General features: G+C 41.7%; 1 protein-coding gene and 1 long non-coding RNA gene across 3 annotated transcripts in view; one reads left to right on the top strand and one right to left on the bottom strand.

The window, feature by feature from the left end:
• LOC109278711 (uncharacterized) lies at positions 1–23,456 on the bottom strand. Of its 2 annotated transcripts, none has more exons than XR_008421322.1 (5): positions 23,209–23,456; positions 15,644–15,674; positions 14,590–14,696; positions 14,347–14,414; positions 1–1,821 (listed from the first exon to the last, which is right to left on the bottom strand). It is a non-coding gene; the product is annotated as an uncharacterized LOC109278711 (long non-coding RNA). The 2 variants fall into 2 exon arrangements; XR_008421323.1 differs by lacking the exon at positions 23,209–23,456 and adding an exon at positions 17,533–17,723.
• Positions 1–25,919, top strand: part of ELMOD1 (ELMO domain containing 1) — a 66,135-nt gene that overhangs the window by 1,999 nt on the left and 38,217 nt on the right. The window contains exon 2 of the mRNA XM_019469299.2: positions 24,220–24,317. Coding sequence (XP_019324844.1) covers positions 24,301–24,317 — 17 coding nt within the window. The 5' untranslated portion in view covers positions 24,220–24,300. The remainder of the gene's footprint in view (positions 1–24,219; positions 24,318–25,919) is intronic.

Raw genomic sequence — 25,919 nt, 5'->3', positions numbered from 1 at the left:
TTGGCAAAAGAAATGAAAATTTTATATAATAAACAGCACTTGCTAAAGTATGTTGCTGAGATGTTCAGAAAGAAACCCAGCTGCATTAACAGACATAAAATCTGCCCAGTTGAGAAGTTTGCAGAGTTGGAACATAAATCTCCAAGCGCTCTAAAGCATTCCTTGAGTCCTCTGAGAATTTTTAAGGAGTCACTGGTAGAGCCGTCAGACTTAGCAAATAAAAATACAGGCTGCCCAGTTAAATTTGAATTTCAGATAAACAATGAATAATTGTTTTTAGTATAAGTATGCCCCCTGGGACATACTTATACTTAAGATCCATATTGTTTACTTGAAAATCAGTTTTGATGGAGCAGCTTGCATTTTATCTGGCAACTTTAGTCACTAGAAATTTCTCACTCCTCATTTTTGGGTCATGTATGGGTTGAAAAAATAAAGTGGAGCAGGAATCATATGCTGTTCTGCAGACAATCTGGGACAGGCTCAGTTCTGGTTCAAGCTATTGAAAATAACTCATGCTGAAAAGTTAGTAGTTTCAGTTCAACACGTATCTGTCAAGTCCCCCTGCCTGAGCTGCTCGTGAGAGGTGCCAGCTACAGAGTGGGGGAAGTGTGTGTGAGGGGGCGTCCACATAGAGACCTGAGGCCTACTAGGGCCTGTGTGTGTTGCAGCCTGGGAGCCACACGGAATTCTGCTGGGCAGCTCCAGGCAGGGAGTGAGAAGACCAGCACATTGCACGGGTCTGGCCTTGAATCAGAGAGTGAGATCTTACCCTTATCCTGGGAGGAAAAACACCCCTGGGCTTACACCTTGTGGAGGGGAGCTGGACCGGAAGTTGAAGGACTTTACCTGATGGCCTCAGCTGGAGGATGGAGTGGCCTGCTGACAATGAGGAAAGTAAGAGACGAGAAGGGGATTCTAAAAGAAAGACTTTAAATAGTTGGGGAGTTGGGGACTGGAGGGAGCAGTGGGGACAAATGCAGGGATCCGGAAATGGTACCTGGACGAATGCATTTTGCTGCATTTGACAAAGCAGTTGGTCTGCCCTTTGATTAATACCCAAAGTGCTCCTTCACTGTTCCACCACCATCCTGGTTTCTTCGGGTAAAAAGTCATTGTTGAGTAATACTGGAGTATACTATTTATATAGTATTTTGTATACAAGTAGATCTTAAAGTGTAATATTTGAGATGTTGATCGATATTCACTTGCTTCTGGCACAAATTCCTGACACAGGATTAGCAGGTGTTTTAGCTTTAACAAATCTATCGCCTCAAGTAGGAAAAGATACTAAAGGGCAATGACTGCGTGATCTGGTCCAGCTATCTTTAAGGAAGCAGATTCTGATGGTGGAAAGAATGTAGGTTTCACAGAAATAGATTCTGATGGTGGAAAGAATGTAGATTTTACAGAAATAGCACTATGTGAAAATGACCAGATGCTTGTAGTACCAGAGAGTTCCCGCTCAGAACATTCCAAATGCAATTAATTCCGAAAAAATAGGACACCACTTAACATTCGTGTCTTTGAAAACCCAGCGGGCACTTTCACTATTGATCATCAGCACAGGAAGTTTCCAGAGAAGTTGAAGATCAGACCAGCACAGGCCACGTAGAGAAGTGTTACTCATATCTTGAATGTTCCAATTTGCCAGTCTCAAGGAGATGACACCAGAGTGCCATTCGAGATTGCACTTGTCAACAAATCTGGTTTGTCAACCATCTTCAGAAGAAGCTCCTATGCTTGAGTGCCCTCCATATGGTTACATTTCCACTTCGTATTTTATAATAAGTTCTTGAAAATCACAAAAATTACTCTATGCTGAAATGTATAATGAAGTAGTTAATTAGGATCTTTCTTATCAAAGGATTATTCTTTAAAATAGAGCCAAAAAAATCCTATTTCAGGTATTTGTACCGTTCCTCTTTGTAATATCTACCAAACACGTCTTGCCTTGTAATTCTTTTTATTTTTATTTTTTAATGTTTGTTTATTTTTGAGAAAGAGAGAGACAGAGCGTGAGCAGGGGAGGGACAGAGAGAGGGAGACATGGAATCCGAAGCAGGCACCAGGCTCTGAGCTGTCAGCACAGAGCGCAACGCGGGGCTCGAACTCATAAACCGCGAGATCATGACCTGAGCCAAAGTCAGACACTCAACCGACTGAGCCACCCGGGCGCCCCGTCTTGCCTTATAATTCTGATAGTAGATGAGAAAAAAAAGTGATCTAGCACATACTAAGCTTGCTAAAATTTCCAGGCAGTTAGACCATAGGTTGTTTTTTTCAGCAAGATTTCACATGGATATGGCTTATTAAAGAACGGCTTACTGCAGTGGTCTCTAATGACAAGCTTATGTGCACGATCACCCCAAGAGAGCTTTAACTGAAATTGTGTGCTCAGTTCACAGTCTAAGTCCTCAGTAAATACTCTGAATTTAAAGAATCTGAAGACAGTGTGTTCTTGCATCCCAAGAGCTTTTAACCCTCCAGCGCACTTCTGCTGACCACAAGCAAGTCTTATTTTACCTCATTTCTGTGCTGTGAAATGGAAGATATGCACATTTAGAAAAAGAAAATCGTGCCAGCTCCAATCCTCTATGTCTATAAAATAGATGCCAACTGTGACTACTGTTCTAAGGGATAAATAATTTCATTTTCAGGATAATTAGACAATCTGTGTATTGTCTGTGTACCCTCCGATGTTTTAGACACCATCAAGATAATTCACAATTTGCTCTGTTTCATTTTTTGCTTTTTTGGTACAAAGCAAGATGATTGTGGTAAATGCTTAAGAAGGACTCATTAAACCCCTTTAAAAAATCAGTCTCAAACAAGCTAATAACTGCAGAATTCAAAGGTCTTTATATAGCTTTTAAATGTTGTTTCCCTCTCAATTACTGGTATTAGGACTTGGTTAATTAGAAGTCTTGGTATAAGAGCTTACTTCAGCTGCTAGAACTCTCCCTCCTAGTTCCCTCGTACAAGTAGATGGCAAAAGGCTGCCATGTGTTTTGAAGGTTTCATTCATGATGAAACGAATAATTTATTTATCCCACAGCTGTTTTTTGGCTTAGCTTATATCAGTGACATCATAAACTCTGTTTCCTATTTTTTTTTTTAATTTTTTTTTTTTAACGTTTATTTATTTTTGAGACAGAGGGACAGAGCATGAACGGGGGAGGGTCAGAGAGAGGGAGACACAGAATCTGAAACAGGCTCCAGGCTCTGAGCTGTGAGCACAGAGCCCGACGCGGGGCTCGAACTCACGGACCGCGAGATCATGACCTGAGCCGAAGTTGGCCGCTTAACCGACTGAGCCACCCAGTCGCCCCTGTTTCCTATTTTTTTTTATATCACCAGTTGGCATTATAAATATTTTAAGTGTGAATCCATCTCTGCAATGAATTTGCTGCACAAGTACCTTTCTTCCTTTTTCCTTTAGAAGAAGAGTAAGAATGTTCTCCCCTTCAGAATTTAGAAGACAGGTTTTCTGAAGATTCTACATTCCAGTAGAACACTTAAAAAGTTTATTTATCTTGAAAGAGAGTGAGAGTACGCAGGGAGAGGGGCAGAGAGGGAAGGAGAGAGAATCCCAAGCAGGCTCTGAACTGTCAGTGCGGAGCCTGATGCAGGGCTCCAACTCACAAGCTGCAAGATCGTGACCTGAGCCTAAATCAAGAGTCAGACGCTTAACAGACTGAGCCACCCAGGTGCCCCTCCAGTAGAACATTTCAATTTTAATTAGTTTTTCTTTGGCCTTAGAATCCATTTAAGTTAGCAAAAACTTTAAAAAACAATTGTTTTTATTTAAGAAGTTAAATCATACATTCTCTTAAAATGGTAAGCATTTGTCAGAGTTGTTTTAATTAAAATGTGTATTATGCACATCGCTAGTCATAATTTTTAAAGCCTGTATTAAAATGCCTAACATAGAATTTTGACTTTCATATTGACTCATGTGTGATGTGTATGCAGCCCAACAGTAAACCCAGTATATAAAAATCAAGACTTAAAAAAGGATTGGGGTTACAGTTTTTGCTTCACTGAAGAGTTCTGTGTTGTATCAGAAATTTCTCCTACTACTCCTTTAAACTGTGGATAACCTAGCGTGTTTAAAATACAGCTAGACCATCAGATTTTTATATCTACAACATCCTTCTGGAACGCATCTGTAAATGGGGCTGTGGAGTCATCTTTGAGAGGGAGAGGCAGAAATAAGGTCTAGGATGTGGTCTGATAGCTGGGTTGACCAGCTGTACCCAAAGAATGTTCACAGGCATGGAAGCCCACATGGTTTCTGTTGGCCTCAGACACCGACATGTCAACGTTTTATCAATGACTCAGGTATACTTGACCATATGCACATTAGGTTTGCTGATGTTGCAAAGCTCAAAACACTAGTGTGTTTGAATGACAATCATTTTTTTTTTTAATTTTTGAAAGAGAAAGAGAGAGAGAGAGAGCATGACCAGGGGGAGGGGCAGAGAGAAAGGGAGACACAGAATCCAAAGCAGGCTCCGGGCTCTGAGCCGTCAGAGCCTGACGTGGGGCTCGAACTCACGCACCACAAGATCATGACCTGAGCTGAAGTCGGACGCTTAACGGACTGAGCCACCTGGGTGCCCCTGAATGACAATCACTATTAAATCTGATATCCCTGAGCCCAGAGCAAGGGCTGAAACTAAGACTGTACTTAAGAAGAAATGATATTGTCAGAGACTCTTTTTTTTTTTTTAATTTATTTTTGGGACAGAGAGAGACAGAGCATGAACGGGGGAGGGGCAGAGAGAGAGGGAGACACAGAATCGGAAACAGGCTCCAGGCTCCGAGCCATCAGCCCAGAGCCTGACGCGGGGCTCGAACTCACGGACCGCGAGATCGTGACCTGGCTGAAGTCGGACGCTTAACCGACTGCGCCACCCAGGCGCCCCTGTCAGAGACTCTTAAACATGGAGAACAAACAGAGGGTTGCTGGAGGGGTTGTGGGGGGGGGCATGGGCTAAATGGGTAAGGGGGCATTAGGGAATCTACTCCTGAAATCATTGTTGCACTACACGCTAACGAACTAGGATGTAAATTTAAAAATAAAGTATTTTTAAAAAGGAAGAAAAACAGATGTTGGCTTCATTTAGGATCTAAAATCAGTTGCCCAAGGACATGGGAGTGGAAGTCCTAGTTAACAACAGTTTGAGTTGTAAAAAGTAGTTTTAGTTCACTTGAGTATTAACCAACAATACAAAAGAAATCAACGCTATCTTTGGTTAGACTCAGAGAGGAATAGAGTGTGTATCAGAAACACACAATATAACACACTATACTCAAAATGATGCATGGCAAGCCACCTGTCAGGGATGTAATAAGAGGCACTCTCTCTGTTGGGCTGGACGCTGGCACCCATGACCTCAAAAGCACCTCCTAAATCTGATTATGCACTTTACGCTGAGCTCCCAGGCACTTCTGCGTGAATCTGCCAATGTCTGATTCAGCCTGGTACTATTTATGTAATATGTAATTATTATACATCCTTTTGTTGATTTATAATATCTATTCTTATTCTTTCTACTTAATGATTATTCCCCAGGTAATTAATCAATCATCACTTAAAGTAAGTGCCTCCATTCTGTGACCACCTCGGGTTCAATTTAAAAGGCTACTTACAGGTATTCTTTCATTATCAAAGATCAGAATTGAAATTCTTAGCTCAAAAAGGTATGGATACTGAAGAACCATACAATGGGCATGTGTCCAGGCTCTAAAATAAAATCGCACAGCACACCTAATCAACTCAGAGACGGAAGGCGAGCATGTGCCCCTCCTGTTCTGTGTACTCACTACTCCACACTGTGTTTTGGCTTTCAAAGGTATTTGTTTATAGTGTAGGGCGGACACTTTTCGTTCCTTTTGAACACTGCCTTCTGAACCCCCTTCCCGCGTTGGGGGCTGTCCTACATTATGAGGCAGAGCCTGCCCCCCTCCCCCCCCCCCCACCATAGGAGCTAAAATGCTGATACATCATCCTTGCATCCTGGGCCCATGACCCAGACCCTGCCCTGGGGGCGGCTGTTCCAGACAGCAACACCCCTTGGCCAATGCTGGGGGACAGCGGTGTCTGCTCCAGAGTCTCAACACAGTGGCATCAGAAGTATCTTTACTGGACCAGCTCCGTGTCATCATTTCAAGAGTTATTTTTGGCTACCTAACCTCTAAACCTAGTTCTCTACCCCTCCTGGAGATTCGGTGGGTTACCGTCGGAATAAGTTCCTTTTCTGCTTAAACAGACAGAGCTAGTTTCTGTCCCTTGTGATAATAAGCCCTGACTGTCAGAGGGTGCAAGTTCGTGCTCATGCTGGCGTATCAGTCGGTCACTAGGACCTGCTGAACGCGATGCACTCTGAAAAACACTAATGGAAATGTGTGTTCATTTTCCGAGTACTTCTGGAATAAGGCACCTTGCTTGGCACTGGAGAGGAGAGGCACACGAAGCTGGTATTTTCAAATCAGTGCTATGGGGACAAGCAGGAGGAGACAGGGACACCACTGTCAGAGAAGATGGAGGCAGGTATCATTTTGAGGGTTTACTGATTCTAAAGATGGATTTAGCATGGGGCCAAAGGGTTGAGATAAGAAAGGATGCTTGGGGGTGGGCACCTGGGTGGCTCAATCGGTCATGATCTCATGAGTTTGAGCCCTGCATTGGGCTCTGTGCTGACAGCTCAGAGCTTGGAACCTGCTTCAGATTCTGTCTCCCTCCATCTCTGTCCCTCCACCCACTCACTCTCTTTCTCTCTCTCTCTCTCTCTCCCTCTCTCTCTCTCTCACACACACAAATAAACACAATTTAAAAAAGAGAGAAAGAAAGGATTCTTGGGAAAATTCCAAGAGGCAATTTTTTTTCACCTTAACATTTATGAAATTAGGAAACACTGCTAGAATGTGTCATATTTTAATTGCCACTTTTTCTCCTAAACCCATCTACCATATTTCACAAATACAAGATGTCATTGGTATACACTGTTTTTAACCACTAACAAACAAGCTCGGTAAATATTTTTAAATGGCAATGCCTAACACCATACAGAGGCTCTACAGTCGAGGGTGTGAAGTCTCTACAAGAACTAAGTCAGTCATGGAAATGGGTTAGATGCCAAATTCCTGCTTATTTTTGTTGTACTCTCCCAAGGCTGTTGAAGAGTCATAGATTTACCTCTAACTTCTGATATGAACAAAGTCAGGTGTTAATCATCATTGCTTGGCTAGAAAAATGCCTAATATGCTTACAGTGATTCTCAGTTTTGTTGATGGTGCCTTTTTTTTCTTTTTTTGGAAAGTTTCTATTTGGAAAATGTCAAATATATACAGAAGTAGACAGAATAGTATAATGGATCCTAATACTCAATAATCACCAACTCATGACCAGTACTGTTTGATTTCTAACCTATTGTCTTTCCACCCCATTTTCTTTTGAAGCATATCCTAGACACATATCATACCATTTGTAAATATTTGTGTATGTATCTGTAAAATACAATGACACTTCAAAAACACATAATCACAATAACATTATTATATTCTGGAAAAATATAGCTATAATTTGTGGCATCTTTTCTTAATAACAGATTTTGTGTTCATTAATTAGGTTTTAAGCTGTTTTTATCTTTGGAGGTTTTTTTTTTTTTTTTTTTAATTTTTTTTTCAACGTTTTTTATTTATTTTTGGGACAGAGAGAGACAGAGCATGAACGGGGGAGGGGCAGAGAGAGAGGGAGACACAGAATCGGAAACAGGCTCCAGGCTCCGAGCCATCAGCCCAGAGCCTGACGCGGGGCTCAAACTCACGGACCGCGAGATCATGACCTGAGCTGAAGTCGGACACTTAACTGACTGAGCCACCCAGGCGCCCCTCATAAATTCTTAAAATATAATTATTTGTCATTTAAAAAGCTATTTACATTGATGTCCTATTTGGTTTATTAGCATTACTTTAAAATGTATTCATAAGTACTTTTTAAAATCTCTCAGTTTTTTCCGTTTATTTTTATTTTGAGAGAGGGATAGAGAGTGAGTGGGGGAGGGGCGGAGAGAGAGGGAGAGAGAGAATCCCAAGCAGGGTCTGCACTGTCAGCACAGAGCCCGAATTAGGGCTCAAACCCACAAACCATGAGACCATGACCTGAGCCAAAATCAAGAGTTAGATGTTTAACCCACCGAGCCTCGCAGGCACCCCTCTCTTTCTTTTTTAAGTTTATTTATTTGTTTTGAGAGAGTGAGAGAGAGACAGAGACACAGAGAGAGAGAGAGAGAGAGAGAGATAGCGTGAGTGGAGGAGGGGGAAAGAGAGGGAGAGAGAGAGAATCCCAAGCAGCCTCCACGCTGTTAATGCAGAGCCCAATGTGAGGCTCGAACTCAACAACTGTGAAATCATGACCTGAGTGGAAATCAAGAGTCAAAACCTTAACCGAGCCACCCAAGCACCCCCTAAATCTCTCAGTTTTAATAATGTGAAAAATATCCACAGAGATAACCTACATGGCTCTTTAGTGTCTTCAATGATACTTAAGAAGGTAAAATTACCCTGAGAATACCGGATTCAGATGATCTTCCTCTACCCTTAAAACTGTTTTCAGATGACTTTATATATAGAAAACCCTAAAGACCACCAAAAAACTGTTAGAACTGATAAAGGCATTCAGTAGCCTTGCGAGGTACAAAATGAAGGACCCCCAAATCACTTGTGGGTGTGGTTTTTCTAAAGCCATATTGTTTTCCTTTTTTTTAATGTTTGTTTGTTTGTTTAGAGGGAGGAGGAGCACAAGTGGGAGAGGGATAGAGAGAGGGAGGGAGAGAATCCAAGCTGAGAGCGCAGAGTCCGATTCGGGGACGGATCTCATGACTCCAACGCTTAACTCACTGAGCCACCCAGGCGCCCCTCACTTGTGTTTTTTTTGTTTTTGTTTTTTTTTAATTTTTTTTTTCAACGTTTTTTATTTATTTTTGGGACAGAGAGAGACAGAGCATGAACGGGGGAGGGGCAGAGAGAGAGGGAGACACAGAATCGGAAACAGGCTCCAGGCTCCGAGCCATCAGCCCAGAGCCTGACGCGGGGCTCGAACTCGCGGACCGCGAGACCGTGACCTGGCTGAAGTCGGACGCTTAACCGACTGCGCCACCCAGGCGCCCCTATCTTTGGAGGTTTTTAAAAAGAAAAACAAATTAAGTCCACTTTAGTGTCCACTGATTTCTTTTTAAGAAATTAATATGATGCTGGTAGGTTATACTGCAGCTCTGAATAGTGTTGATCTCGATTTTTCCATTCTGTAGCTTTTATATGAATGTGTTCTCTGGTTGAGAACTAGAACTGCTGTTCTTGCCATTTCCAAAGCAATCTTCAGAAAAGTCCTATCTACGCCTTTTCTGTTTTCGTCCCTAAAAGGAGGATCCAGAATCACTGTCCAAGTGGCTCGGACATGCTGTTAGATGACGGGCACACCCACACTGAACCCTGCCAGCATTTGTTAACACACACTCCGTGACTTTCCTGTTGAATGTTTTCAGTGCGTTTTCATCCGTGTCACATCCAGCACTCAAGCTGCAATTTATGGCCTAGTCGGACTGTTCTAGAAGGAGGATTGCCTTTTTGAATCCCCCCACCTATTGCAGGCAGCTCTCTGGTTCCTTAGTTTCTGGTTCCTTAGTTCCTCTGAAGCCTTAGTTTCTTTTTCTTTTCTTCCTTTTCTTTCTCTCTTTCTCTCTCTTTTTCTCTATCTCCCTCCCATCTTTCTTTCTTTCTGTATGGATTCACAGAGATTAAGGGCACTGGACCTCAGGAGGCTAGGAGTACCATCTGGTGTATGTCATCTTTAAATTTAAGTTTCTGTTTTTAGCAAAGTAATACTTGTCCCTTAAAACATCACATAAATATCTGTCAAGTAATCTGTCAGTTCATTTTTCATGGAGACAGCCTTTGTTAAGCCCCCATTCACCATCATCCTGAGAATTCTTTTCCCCTTTCTCAAATATAGGATCTGATTGCTGGGTCCAATGTCTTTCTCATTCTCTACCTTCATTTCGGTAGAATGTTTCCTTTAGAAACTCCTTAAAAGGCATGCTTGGGAGGTACATGGAAGGCCTGTGTGTCTGAAATTGACTCCATTCTTTCCTCATCCCTAATATTTTGGCTGGGTATAGAAATCTGAAATGGAAAGAGTTTTTTTCTCAGAATTTTTATTCTTGCTTCCATGTTCCCACTGACAAACTGGACACTGATTCTTAGCTCTTTGTGTGTGAACTGTTTGTTTTTATTCCCCCACTGGATACATTTATGTTGTAAAAGTGCATATTGATATGCTTTGGTGAGCATCTTTTGTTGTTTAAGGAGCTGGGTATCCTGTGGGCCCTTTTGATTGAAGATTCAGTTCCTCAGTTCTTGGAATTTCTTGTATTATTTCTTCAACAATTTTTTCACATACTTTTTTCACTTTTATTTCTCTCTGGAATATCTGTTGTTTGAATACCGAATCTTTTTCTCCCATTTTTCATCTTTTTTGTCAATTTCTTCCCAGCAGATTTCCTCAAATCTGGGAGATTTCCTCAACTTCCATCTCTGTTGTTTAAAAAAAAATGCTAAGAATATTTTCTTATTCTCTTAATGTGAATTTTTATTGTTTCTTGTGTCTCTTTCATGAGTGTAATATCTTTCTAATACCTATGAAAATTAATTATGATGTATTGATTATTTTCTTCTCTTTGCATTGTTTGTTTCTTCCAAATTCCCCCTTTTTTCACTTTTCTTTGAGTCTCTATAATTCAATCAAGTTAGAAACATTCCCTAATTCTTTGGTAATCCCTGGCTGTCCATTCATATTTAAGACTGAGGCACTAAAATGCTGACTGGAAGCTTTCCATGGGGCTTGTTGGCCATATGGTGTCACAGCAGTCCAGTGAGGGGCTGGTGCTTCACTGGGGGAGATCCACCTGTGTGTTGGGTAATTTCCTGAGGGGTAAATCCCCAGTAGCCTGGGGAGAAGCATTATAGCTGCTTCTGACCAGGGAGTTGAGTGGAAGAAGCAGCCTGGATAAATCTCACATTTATCATGCAGACTTTTATTTAGCTCCTTCTATTCAGGATGACCGTTCAATCTCATTTTCTTGTGTCCAGAAGTTCAGAGCCTCTCTAGCTCAACCTCTTCAAGAATAAATCTCACCTCTTCTGACAGAATGGAGCGCGGTTATACTTGCTTTCCAAGAATGGGGAAGGAGCTCTACCTATTCCTTATGAAAAATGCCCACCAAGCCTCCTGTGTTGGCTTCATTCTACACTACCACTTTTAGAGGAGCTGGGCATCACTAACTCCTGAATATGACCAAGAGTCCATATTGTCAATGGTACTGCCTTTGGATCAGTTCCCTCACTGCAGGCTTAATCAGTTAGGCTAAGTAAATTACCATTTGTTCATCCTTTCAGCCTCTAGAAATCTGCTGATATCTCACGTACGCTCCTATTGCCCTTAGCCTTATGGATTTACACCTTTTTGATTTCTTTATTCTCATGTCAGTGGGATTTTGGGGGGGGGCATGTTTATTTGTTTACTTACTAAATTTTTTTTTGAGAGAGAGAGTGTGTGTGAGTGGGGGAGATGGGGAGAGGGGGAGGGAGGGGGAGAGAGAGAGAGAATATGAATCTCAAGCAGGCTCCACAGTCAGCTTTGAGCCCAATGCAGGGCTCATTCCCATAACTCTGGGATCATGAGCTGAGCTGAAATCAGGAGTTGGACACACAGCCGACTGAGCCACTCAGGTGCCCCTTTTTCTGCCATGTTTAAATGGAAGTTCATGACAGAAGCTTTAAGTTAAAAGGGATTATAGATGTAAAATACTATTAACTACAGCAGCAATAATTGCAGTGAGACAACTCCTACTTAGTAAGACCTCATGCTGCCTGTGTGAACTTCCATAATGACCATTCTTGTTTGTTGCTCCTCTGAGCCTCTAACCCACAGTAAATCTTAATGCTCTCTTAACCTACTCATACCACTTTCTTAGCAAAGTATTCCACCTCACACACACTACTATAAATAATATGTACTCCCGCCTAAAAAAGAGAATTTCATATCATTGATCAGAATTTTGCGTCACATCCATGAAAAATCCATAACAATGACATAATGGTCAGGAACCCTTGCCTAAGAGGATAGTCCAGTTTAGTCTGACGTGGCTGAAATGTATTTTCATTTGAGACAGCTCAGAGCTTCTTTTTTTTATGTTTATTTATTTTGACAGAGAGAGAGAGAGAAAGAGTGGGAAGAGGGGCAGAGAGAGAGGGAGACACAGAATCCCAAGCAGGCTCCATGCTATCAGTTCAGATCCTGATGTGGGGCTCGATCCCATGAGCTATGAGATCGTGACCTGAGCTGGAATCAAAAGTCGAAGGCTCAACCAACAGAGTTGCCCTGGTGCCCCTGAGACAGCTCAGATCTTCGACACTCACTTCAGAAAGGCCCTAGACTCCATGTGTGAAATCTGCTAGATTTCCTACGCCTGGAGGACAAAGACTGTATCCTGTTTATTTTGTGTCTCTGGTGCCTAGAAAGAACTGAACATGATAAGTGAACACGTTTGTTGACTAGCAATTAGAGCCGAGGTCTTTTCCTACCAACTGTGGCTGTCTGGCCTTGGACAAGTGATTTGTTGGATTTGACTGAGGTCCCAAAAGACAAGGTCACCTTGTAGAGGTGAAGAGGAAGGAAGGGGTCAAGAATGGAATACTAGGGAACACTTACACTTAAAAGGCAGAAGAATGTGAAATGGGTGGAACCAGGAGAAGGGGTGATCATGGAAGGCAAAAACAGGCCGCAGCATCACATGAAAGCATATCAACTATGGTAAGGTCAAGGAAACGGAGCTTGGACTAGACAGTGCTCTGCCTTCAATGAAGCATTTCCGTACTCACTCCTTCACTCTTGCTGTAGATGAGGTGTGCTCACGTGTGTGAACGGTGTGTGCTGTGTGTATCGTGGAGGGGCTGTGATAGGAGAAGGGAACCAGAGCCCAGAGCCTATGCAGTAACCAGCTGGAAGCATCTCTGGTGGGTTAAGAAGGATGCGAGTTGCTCCTAGGTAATCAACCTCTAACAGATCTTGGAATTACTTAGCCTGGTTTAAGCTGAATAAAAACGTTTGAGTTGGGGAATAAGAATCCTCTGGTGTGATTTGCTGCAGGCCATTCGTGCTCTTTGACACCAACCAATGGAATCTTCTGCAGAAACATCATGGCCTGGAATTTGGAAATAAGTAGGTGACTTCAGTCTGACTATATTTCACCTATCCTAAGACTTTTTTCCCCACTAAGCCACTGAAATCGGGCTGCAGCAAATTAGCAGCATTTTATCCTTCCTTAAGGACACATGACATAATGGTGCATCTTATCCTTTATGGCACTGATGAGATACCACCGGGAAGAATAAAATAATATGTACTCAGCAAACGTTTATCGTCATGCATATTAAGTCATAGCTCTAAAATAAGTTTAAAACTACTTTTTTTTTTTTAATTTGTTTTACAGTACGAATAGTTGCTGCAGCCCAACCTAATAAGCGACTGGGGTCAGCGACTGCCTTAGGGGCACAGTACCTGTTTGCCTCCAGGCCCCTGGAAATGCCCTAATTCGCTTGGATTTTCCTGTCAAGTGTTTCTAACATATGTCCTCATTGTATTATCATTATATGAAAGAGAAAATTTAATAAAAAGTATCAGTCTAGATTGGCAAAATCATATCCATTTAATTTTTATGTAGTCATAAGGTTACCATTCTTTTATTGTGGTTTTATAGAAATTTGACTTTTAGGGGCACCTGGGTGGCTCAGTATGTTGGGCATCCAATTCCTGATTTCAGCTCAGGTCATGATCCCAAGTTCATGGGTTTGAGCCCCGTGTCGGGCTCTGTGCTGACAGCGTGGAGCCTGCTTGGGATCTCTCTCTGTCCCTCCCCTGCTTGCATTCTTTCTTTCTCTCTCTCTCTCTCTCTCTCTCTCTCTCTCTCTCTCTCTCTCCCCCTCTCCCTCTCTCTCTGCCCCTCCCTGACTCACACTCACTCTTTCAAGATAAATAAATAAAACTTAAAAAAATTTTTTTTAATTTAACTTTTAAAACTCAAATAAAGAATTGAGAATGTGCAAAATCCACACAAGTATTTTTGTGGAAAAATGAATTAACACCTAGATTTTGAAATGCCCTTATTCTTTTAAAGATGAAAGACCAGTTTTATCAGTTCTGCTTTCCCCACCCTTCGCTCCCTCCATGAAAACAGTGCAGACACGTTGGCAACCACAGGGAAAGCCAGAAAATCACTGTACCTTTAAAGCGGATCATCAATATATTTGCAGGCAGCCGTGGATCCTGTGGCTGGCAGGGGCCTCCATTGCTATAAATCACGAAAATAATCCCTGGGTGAGTGTTTTGTTCCTGAAGAAGGGGAAAGAAAACCTTCCTAGTTGTCATTTTCATGAGTGTCAGCAGAGCACTTTTCAAGCTAAGCAATAGAGGAGGAAGGTTCTGGAATATGGCCTCAGGGAGAATGTTATGCATGAGCGTTATACCTCTAACGTGGCATGCTGGACAGCATGTGTGAAATGTAATCTGAAAGATTTGTCACTTTTCCGGGGTGGTGAATTTTCATATTGCTTGCTCTCTCTCATCTGCATACCTGTAATAAAGTCAAAAACTGCACGTTATACATGTTTCAAAGGCTCAAAAATAGCCTTAGAAATTTTTCTTTCCTTTCTCTTCCCTCCCCTGCCAATCCTCGCGCCCCCTCCCCCACCTCCCTTCCTATTCCACATGGTGACTATGTTCTATCCTCTGAAGACTGACTCCCTCATCTGTCTAGGGCTCCCTCGCACTGACACAGTGCTTCTTAGGACTTGACAAGTAGGAAGCATGATGGAAACTTAGCCACTACCTGAACTTGCTAATTCAGACCTATTTATTCACCTCATTTGGGTCTGATACTTGGCCCACCAGATTTAAGAAGACTGACCTCCACGTCCTTGTGTTTTGTGGGTGGGCTCACCCAGAGCCCAGCCCCACACACGGCAGGCGGCTTAGCAGCCACTCCTTATCCCCAGCCCTCACTGCTCTTGCCTGTGACCCCACAGAGACGTGCCTGTTTGGGAGCAATTCTGAAGTGGTTGTATCTTAAAACCACCTGAGCTTCAAACCCTTCTCCTCCGCTTACCTTCCCCACCTAGACATATAGGTCTTCCGCCAAAGCGGAAGAAAGGGTGGAAAAGAGGGGCCCGTATCTCTTTCTGCCAGAGTCTCAAATCTCTCCTTGACTGATGGAGGGATGTCACCACTGTGATTTCATTGGACTTCATCAGAGCACAAGTAGCACACTCTGAGACCATTCAAGAGGGAAATGGAAATTTCCCCATAGGTTAAGATCATTTACTTGGAGTTTATTATTGTCATCAGGAAAATTTTCTCAACTACTTTTAGAAAATATGTAAAGTGACATAATATAATAAGGACACAGAATAAACGGAATTGAACCAAATTAACCTTAGGCTTTCTTCTGATACCCAAGGTGGCTTTTGAGCAATCGTATTTTTAGGGGAGAAAACTATAAAACTTAGTATTTCTGGACCTTACCGTCCAATGTGCCATTGTTTTCTTCTCTCATCTGAAATGAGAAGAAAAGCGCAAAGTGAGGAAATTAAATCAGTGGCAAATGATTTCCATACTGCTGACCTTGAACTTATCATCTGCAGGGTTAAAGTGGGGGATATCCCCCCTCCCTCAAATGCTAAATGGACTTTTTTTTTCACTACTGATAAAAAAAACTTTGTCTTTTAAATCCACTCTGGGTTGGGGGGAAGGGTAGTGGAATGTGTCTTCATCTCCTGATTATAATGACATATTTTGAGACTGACCTGTTTGATTGATTTTTTTTTTTCCCTTGGTTGTGTTGTAGTGTGAAAAGAAAACAACAAGAAGCAGTTAGGGAAATCTAAAGGGGAATGTAACTTATTTTGTTTTTCAGTGACATCAAGAAAACTCGTTCAAGTTAGTATATACCTCCTAGGTAGATTTGGAATATTTTACCAACCATTACACAGATTTTATGTGCAGCAAAAAACAAACAAACAGTAAACAAATATTTTCATCTGCAAGGTGGAAACTAAAACATACAGAGGTAGACCAAAAGCAAACCAAGAGAAAATGCTGATTTGAGAACCATGTCTCACTGATCAATAACTCAAAGAATAATTTGGGGAGAGTGAAATCACCACAGCAATGGCAGTCTGGCCCGAGCTTGCATTTCATTGGATTTTCCCCAAGGGAGCACTATATTGACTTTGAGGGGAAGGGTACTTTTACTGCTAGTTACTTCAGAATTATACTACCAAGGATTCAGATGTCCTTGGAAATGTGGTCTCAGGAAAGACTATAAAACCCACCCTTTGGGGCTCTGTTGTGTAACTTCCCATAAAAGGTTCTCATTGGGAAACTTTCAGATCTGCAGTGTATTTGCCTCAGGAAAGGAAACGGGGTGGTTTCTAGTGCAGGAGTGACCCTTATTATTCAAGAGTCCCCTAGCTCACTCCCAGAGGAACACTAAGTTTTCATGTGCAGATGGACATCCAGGCCTTGATTATCCCCAGCTCTGCACTTTAGCTGGAATTGAATGTGCTGTTCATTTCTTTCAATCTTAAGTCAGTCCAGAATTTTCCCTCCGTGGTTTCCAGAGGCAGCGCAGGGGAGTGATTAATAGCGTCTCAGGAGCCACGCTGCGGGGTTGGGAATCCCAGCTCTGCCAGTAAGTAGTAGCTGTGTCACCACGGAAAGCTGCTTCACCTCTGTGTGCCTCGACTTTCTGAACTGTAAAATGGAGACACTATTATTCACTGCATAGAGTGACTGTGAGGTAAGCTGATACAAACAAAGCTCCTCGAATACTGCCTGGTGCACGGTAAGCACTTGGTAAATGTTAGCCAGCCACAAGACTTGACGCTGACATTACATTTTTAAATTAAATTTTATTTCTTAAATGTGTTCCATACAACATTAAAAAAAAAAAAAACTAGGATGACCCCAAATTAGGGAAATTATTGAGAGTGGAGCACTGTTTACTTTGTGGATTGTCTTTTATTTACACATAAATATGAGTCCACAAGCATTTTGGGTTGTTATAGGGGACTCAGTCAGTTAGAATTCGAAGGCTACATATGTCGCTTTTTTTGTCTCATGTAGGGATTATGACTTTAAAGAAAGTGTTCCTGTTCCCTCTAGTTGAGTGTCTAATTCAGTCCCTATGATACTCAATAGAGAGGTCGGTTTCTAAGAGGCAGGGTCACCCCGAGGTACTCTACAAAGAGCCCTAGGAGGTTTTTCGCTCAAAGGGGCCGCAGCAGGTTCTTTGATACCAGAAGAGACGATGAGTTTTCAAAGCTGCAGACCACGCCTGCCGTCCCTTTCTTCCCAGCTGGAAAACAGAAGTACAGAGGGACCTAAGCCCACACACGGCACTGAAGTGTCACCTGATCTCTGGAGGTGTTTGATGTAGGGGCACAGTCATCCGATCCTTCCTGCGGAGCGGCTCAGGGCAGTGTCCTCACAGACGAATCAGTGCACGTAAACGGAAGATTAGGAGACCCAGGATTATGGTCATAGTGTTTATTTTGGTTTAAAAAAAAATCTAAGGGGTTTTCTTTTTCTTCCAGTGGGGAGATCTTTCGTTTATGAGTGCTGTTATGGAACAGTGCATTTCTCTAGAAGGGTGCAGGGTTCATCCCAACAAATCCATACTGAGCCCCCAGTGGGCCAGGCACTGTATCAGGCCTTGGGGCTTCCCTGGGGCCCGAGAGGGGCATGTAGTCCAGAGGGGAAAGAAACACGGAGCACATCACCTCATTACAGGAGGAGAGATTTAAATACAGCAGGTAATTCTGGTGTCCACCTGGTTACACACCCCTCTCGAGAGGCAGTTTCAGGGAAGAGATGGCACACAGAGCAGTCCCCACCCTGTCCTTGCACTCGGGGAAAAAGGTGGCATTGGAGCTCACATCTGACCAAAACAGGGCAAACTTTACATAAGTAATACCTGAATAAATCTGAATTAAACAGAAGAGTGAATATCAGTGTTTTTCAACTAGTGAGACGGATACAAACAAAACCAGCGCCTTCATTAATTGAGTGAAGGTCAACAGGCATATGTGTAAAATACTTGGAAGTCTCTCCGAGCTGCTGTTTTGTTAGAACGCTGTGCACATCAGAAGCAGCCTCCAAGTCTCCCTGACCTCTGGCCCTGTCCAGCGCTTGAAAAAAATGCTGCTTTGGCTACAAAGGAAACGGTTAACTCAGTACCACTCAGGGAAAAGCAACTCAAAAGACATTTTCTTAAATCACAGTGGCTCAGAGTATCATACTTTGCACGCCAAAATATCTGTTGCACGCTCCTACCATTCGCACAGATTGTCTAGTTAACAGCAAATAGGCCATTGGCAAGTGTGCCTCCTTTAAAACAAAGCTGGATTTAAAAAAATAAAGTAACCAGTAATTTTTTTTTTATATGAAACATTTAGCGAGGTTATCGAATGAATACACAGCAAGCAGTGAGTTAAACAGCATTTACACAAGCTTTCCACTCAAAGCCATTTTTGGTGTTTCCTTTTTGGGGGACACATAATTAGAACTAATCGTTGTCTTTGTTTCCTGTTTGGGGGACAAATAATTGGAACTAATTGTTATTTTTCCATCCCTTCACTTTTCCCATCCAACCAGTAAGTCCAGTTGATTCTACCTTCTGAATATTTCCCACTTCTGTGCACTTCTCTCTACCACCACTGTCGGTGGCCCAGTTCAGGTCACAACTTGCCAGGATTTATCTCAACAGTCCCTCCAACGTGAATAGACACTTCTCTAAAGAAGACATCCAGATGGCCAACAGACACATGAAAAGATGCTCAACGTCACTCCTCATCAGGGAAATACAAATCAAAACCACACTCAGATATCACCTCACACCAGTCAGAGTGGCCAAAATGAACAAATCAGGAGACTATAGATGCTGGAGAGGATGTGGAGAAATGGGAACACTCTTGTCCTGTTGGTGGGAATGCAAACTGGTGCAGCCGCTCTGGAAAACAGTGTGGAGGTTCCTCAAAAAATTAAAAATAGATCTACCCTATGACCCAGCAATAGCACTGCTAGGAATTTACCCCAGGGATACAGGAGTGCTGATGCATAGGGGCACTTGTACCCCAATGTTAATAGCAGCACTTTCAACAGTAGCCAAATTATGGAAAGAGCCTAAATGTCCATCAACTGACGAATGGATAAAGAAGATGTGTTTTATATATACAATGGAATACTACTTGGCAGTGAGGAAGAATGAAATCTGGCCATTTGCAGCAACATGGATGGAACTGGAAGGCATTATGCTAAGTGAAATAAGTCAGGCAGAGAAAGATAGATACCATACGTTCTCACTCATACGTGGATCCTGAGAAACTTAACAGAAGACCATGGGGGAGGGGAAGGGGAAAAAAAAGTTAAAGAGAGGGAGGGAGGCAAACCATAAGAAACTCTTAAATACTGAGAACAAACTGAGGGTTGATGGGAGGTGAAGGAGAGGGAAAAGTGGGTGATGGGCATTGAGGAGGGCACCTGTTGGGATGAGCACTGGGTGTTGTATGGAAACCAATTTGATAATTATATTTAATATAAAAAAATAAATAAAATTTAAAAAGTCCCTTCAGTGATTCTTCACTTGACAAAATGACCTTTTATTTTAGAAGATAATTTAATAAATATTTAATTTATTAGCATTTAATAGAATTTGATAAATAATAAGTAAAATATTAATAGTAATGAGTACCAACTCATTGAGTGCATGTTATATACCTGTCACTGTGCTAAGCACCTTACATGCTTTGGTTCATTCAATCCTTAGTACAACCATACAAGGTAGTTATTAATTTCTTGCCCCACTTAAGAGGGTGAAAACTAAACCCTGGAGAGGTTAAACAAATCGTCTAAAGTCATTTAGTTAGTGGTAGATCCCAGAGATGAACTGTCTCCAAAACTTGTGCTCTTAACCAGCATGCGCATGCTGCCATATTTGCGAATTTTCCCTTATGTGGTAAATCTCCCTTGTAGCATTAAACTATATTGTATTAACCTAGCATGATGCTAGCACATAAAAATTCAAAAGGGTTTTTTTTAAATGGATAAATTCAGGAAGACTTATGTAGAGAACAGAAGCTGAATTATTATAATATTTCACTTATCCCACATCCTTATGACATTTTTTTAGATAAACCAGTTTTCTAGATAACTGAAATTAAACCATTTAAGGATATATTTTTATTTTCACAAAATCTTTCTGAAATGTATTTCATTCTTTATTTCTTTAGTAGTATGACCATCCTAATATATTACCTTAATGACAAAGAACTATTGTTATAAGAAACAGATGTTGTATATAGTATTTATTTACTATTTCCTTTTGGGTTGTGGTTTTAATTACCATCTATATGCTGAGGAAGCCCAAATCTTTGTCTCCAACCAGGATTTCTCTCTTGACTTTCAGATCCACATATATCCACACTACCACTTGACCCTGCAAGTTCAAAATGCCCCAAAGACCCCTAAATACACCCAGACCCTCAGATCTGCATCTCCAGAATTCTTCGCTTAGTGAGTCTACTCTCTACGCATAGAGATAGGCATAATGTTTGATGACTCCTTTTCTTTCACGAATATTCCCTAATCAGTAAATTAACAAAAGTCCTCTTGATTTTACCTCCTAAATATCTCTCAAATATCATCACATTTCTGTCTCTGTCCATTGCCTTATCCTACCATTATTATCTTTAATGTTAACAACCCTCTAAATGGTGCCCCTATCTATAATTCTACCACAATCTAATTTATTCTCCATACTATTTTTTTTTTAACTAGAAGTCTGATTGTGTCACATCTCAGTTTGAAAACTTTCAATAGTTCACCACTGCTCATGGGATAAGGTTTGAATGTCTTCAGTATTGCTTACAAAGCCTTCGATGATTTGAGACTTTCTTGCCTTTCTGTATCTTGTCATCCCTTTTTATGTGTCCCTCTCACCGAGCACAACCAGGTCATATAGAATATTCCCATCTACACATTGTGTATTCTCTTGCTTCTGGGACTTTGCATGTGTTGTCTGGAGAACCCCTGACCCCTCCATCTAAGGTAGATATCTCTCATACTCACGAACACAGCACCTATTTCTGCTTGTAATATTGTGGTTAAGTACCTATTTGTTTCTCTATATTGTCTTCTCTTCTGCCTCCCTCAAGGCCATTGGGGCTGGAAGATGGAACCCATGCTCCACATGTTCACCTATATCCCTAGTACCTAACTCTGTGTCTAGAGCGGAGTTGGCACTGATATTGTTTAAGTTTTAGTATGGTATTAGATTTATAGAAAAGTTACGAGGATAGTACAGAGTTCCCTTATACTGGCACCCAGTATTCCCTATTGTTAACATCTTACATTAGTATGATCCATTTGTCACAACTAATGAACCGGTATTAATACCTAATTATTAACTAAAGCCATGCTATTCAGATTTCCTGAGTTTTTTGGTTTTTTTTTTTTTAAGTTTATTCATTTTTTTTTTTTTTTTAAAGGCAAGGGGACAGATTCTCTGCTAGAGCTTCCAGAAGAGAACATAGCCTTCTTAATGCCTTTGGTTTTTTTTTAAGGTTATTTATTTATTTTGAAAGAGGGGGAGTGCAAGTGGGGAAGGGGCAAAGAGAGAGAGAGAGAGGGTGAGGGAGAGAATCCCAAGCAGGCTCACACCACCAGTGCAGAGCCCAACGCAGGGCTCAAACTCACTGACTCACAAACCAATGAGACCATGACCTCAGCCAAAGTCAGAGCGTAACTGACTGGGCCAGCTAGGAGCCCCTAAGTTTATTCACTTTTTAGTAATCTCTACACCCAACATGGGGATCAAACTCACAACCCTGAGGTCAAGAATAACACGCTTTTCTGTCTGAGCCAGCCAGCTGCCCCCACTTTCTTTAGTTTTTAACCTAATGTCCTTTTTCTGTTTCAAGATTCCATCCAGGATACCACATTACACTTAGCCATGCCTCCTTCGGTACCCCTTGGCCATGACAGTCTCTCAGACTTTCCTTCTTTTTGGTGATCTTGGGAGTTATGATGAGTATTAGTTGGGTATTTTGTGGAGTATCCCTCAGTAAGAACTTGATGTTTCTAGCATGATTAGACCAGGTTGTAAGTTTGGAGGAGGAAGACCACAGAGGTAAAGTGCCATTTTCGTTGCATCATATTCAGGGTACATACTGTCAACATGACTTGTCACCATGATGTTAACCTTGCTCACTTAGCTGAGGTAGTGTTTGTCAGGTTTCTCTAGTGCAAAGTTACTGATTCTCTCCCACCCTTACCCCCCAACTTTCCATTTTGTACTCAAGGAGTCACTGTGGCCTGCCTACATTTAAGGGGTTGACAGGCTCCACCTCCTTGAGGGCAGAGTATCTACACAAATTATTTGGAATTCGTTGGTGCAAGAGATTTACATATTCTCCCCAACTTAGTTATTCAGTCATTTATTTATATCAGTGTGCAATCATGGGTATTTATTTTATACTTTGGGCAATAATCCAATATTTTGTTACTTAAGTGGTTCCAGCTTTGGCCATTGGGAGCTTTTCAGTTGGCTCCTGTGTTTATTTGATATATCCTCGATTTCTTTTGAGCACTCCCTTACTTTCTGGCACAAGACACTTCAGGCTCATCTTGAATATTCCTTACCCCAGCCCTAGAATCAGCCATTTCTCCAAGGAGCCCTGGTTCCCTTTATTGTAAACTATATGCACACCCATGATCTGGGCTCTGGGTAAGTACTAACAATTTTTCAGAAAAACTGGATCCATTTTTAGAAACCACAAAAAGCACAAAGACTAATGTATCTTCCCACCACCCAAAATAAGCCAATGTTTTTCTGCTTTGTTTTACCTCAGATCCATGTTAAGAAATAAAACACTTGAAGTTGAAGGTCATTTTCCCCCAGTGGCCTTTTCCCCAGTCCTAAACCCTGCCCTCCCCTCCCAGAAGCAACCACAATCTTAAGCTGATGTGCAGACACTTTTTTTTCAAGCATTCATGGAACAGCTACAGAAGCATATGTATTAAAGAAAAACCTGGCTCATCTTCGGTCTGAGCTGCCCACATTCCCAGACTGTCCTGGCCGGTCGTTGTGTCTCCGCCCTCAGCCACCATCTGTACACTCAGCTCCTCGCCTGCCTGGCCGGGGCAGCTGGGGCTCCGCTCGTCTCTTCTCTCTGTGGCTTCCAGCCACTCTCTTCTCTGGTCTGTACCTTTCTGTCTCATCCCGACTTGAAACTTCGCTTCCTCCTTGTGGGGGGAAGAAGACCAATACTCTGCAGACTTCGTGAAAGCAAACTGGAAACTGGAAACGGCTAGACAAATAGAAAATCTCACGGTTTTGTTCACAGTGCAAAAAAAAAACAAAAAAAAAAACAAAAAAAAAAAACAGAACAGGGCCGGGGACATAGGATTCATTTGTTTGGAGGGCTTGGCTCTTTAACATCTGATTTTTAGCTTAAAGACATTACCAGTTGCTTCTAATTATTTTCAAGTTGTACTTCTGGAAGTACAACTTCCAGATTTAAGATTACCAAATATCTGGAAATTAGGATAATTATGGATAATATGATTCTAAAAAAATTAGGATAATATGATTCTTCATTTCTATTTTTCTTACAAATACTGTTCTTCAGAATATAGGAACAGGGACACCTGGCTGGCTCAGTCAGTAGAGCACCCAACTCAGGGTTGTGAGTTCAAGTCCCACATTGGGTGTGGAGCCTACTTTAAAAAAAAGTAAAAATAAGATAAATTTTAAAAATACAGGAACAATACTCAAAATAGAGAAAAAGCTCACTATTGAAGAGATTGTTTATGAAACTAATTATTTCCCCATCAAGGGACTTACAATGAAAGGCTAATTATGTCATTACAAAGTAAAAGCCTTTGGCCATGATCTCCATCCACCAAACTGGATTGCTATGTGAGCAGTTCGATTGATAACATTCTGGGTGCTTTCTGTCTGCTTACTATGGTAAGCAGAAATCTCAGGTTTGGGATTTCCAGCTCCATTAATAGTAAATATATTAAATTTGTTCCCACAGCTGACACTTAGGCTGACAAAGGCAAATTTGGAAGCAGCTCCTTGGGGACAGTGTGGATAACACCTCATCAAAACCGGCACAATGAAGCACTTCCTGCGGTAAGTATTTATGGTTCCCTGGTTGAGCTCTCTAAAATGGAGAAACTTCCTTCCCAATTAGGATAATATTCCTGTTCACCATTTGTGATCCTATATCCAGGTCTCTTAGGATTGCATCAAACAGTATTGTATTTTGGCTAAGAATAATTTGGTCGCAGGTTCCTCTGCTACCCCGTCTGCAAACAGATACAACGGAGCACTTAGCAGCAGGACGGGACACAAGACTGTAAGGCAGCACAGGCGTCAAAGCCTGGGGCAGGTGTGCTTTGGACAACCTGGATGCCATGTGTCTCTAAAGCATTTAGGATGAGGTTGGAGGGATTAGTAGCCAAGTAATCAATATAATTTGTATAGAATTATTTTCCTGAGAAAAAGTAATTTTAAATATCCCTTAATTTAAATTTTGGTTGGCTGGCCATCCATGCGGGCATTTTCAAATGTTCCTTTTTGGTTAAAAAAAAAAAAAAATTCTAAGCTTTTGTTCCTCCTGACTCCTGATGCCTCTGAAATCTACATTAACCATTGGTTCCCTCAAGATTGTGCTGTATAGAGTAACATATATGCTGGTGCGTTGTGAGGTGATACTGTTTTGTTTTGAAAGCCATTTGTCTGGACCTATGATTATAATTATTTTTACGAGTATTTAACTGCCATTCACAATCTAATGAAATTCCCAGAGAAATGTTACATCTTATTAAAATATGACAAAATAGTCTCCAAAGTTAGTCTGGCCCCCAAAGTTAGAAAGCAGTACACACTTTCCAGAAGATTGAGTTTCTTTTCCCCAAGATGGGCTACCTCTATTACACATACTGGCCCCTGGTGGGCTTAATTCTTTGAGAAAATGGTTTCTTTCAGTGGCTGCCATTTACGATTTTCTTTTCCTCACTGATTTTGGTTGCATCACTGTGTCTGGAACACCTACATCCCTTTGTGTGCAACTCACTGTTTTGGTGGGGTCTTAGAAGTATGAAAGCTCTCAGGAGGTCACTATTAAACCGTTTACAGGCATTAGGTTTCGACTGACTGTACAGAATAGTCCTCAGCCTGTGTATCTCAGCTGTGCAAAAGGACAGTACTTGGAAAAGCACTAGGACATTGGCCAGCAGAGCACTGACCTGACATGGTTTTGGTTGCCATGGGAATTAACCCACCTGTTTACACATTCACGAAAAATTGGTATTTAGGAATCCCTCCTGAATGTAAACATGGTGTCTTCTCGTTGTAGAAAGCTTTCGGGTTACACGGAGCTGAGAGGTCAGGAGCTCCTTTTGAAAAGGGGGAGATGATAGTGATGACGTCTGTGGCAAGACTTACAGTACTAGTAGGATTTCCTCTTCAGGCTCTTACTTTAGAAAAACTTGAGCAGCCTCAAAACCAGCCATTTCGGGAGAAATGGCAGCACTTGTTTCTGTTTTCTCTTAAGCTGAACAGCCGCAACACTGGGTTTAGGAGAGACTGGAGTATCTTACAATTACTTTGTGTTTGAGATTGAGATGTGGCGTGGTAAGAATCTGCTGTCACTTCACACAGGCCAGTGCCAAGAATAACAGAACTGGCATGTCCCAGTCACTTAGGTGTTCGGATCTAAATTCTTCTCTT

The sequence above is a fragment of the Panthera pardus genome, unplaced genomic scaffold (genome assembly GCF_024362965.1).
Source record: "Panthera pardus isolate Hobbes unplaced genomic scaffold, ASM2436296v1 HiC_scaffold_12, whole genome shotgun sequence".
In the NCBI taxonomy this organism is placed as follows: Eukaryota; Metazoa; Chordata; class Mammalia; order Carnivora; family Felidae; genus Panthera; species Panthera pardus.
This window is presented reverse-complemented; position numbering and strand designations above follow the sequence as displayed.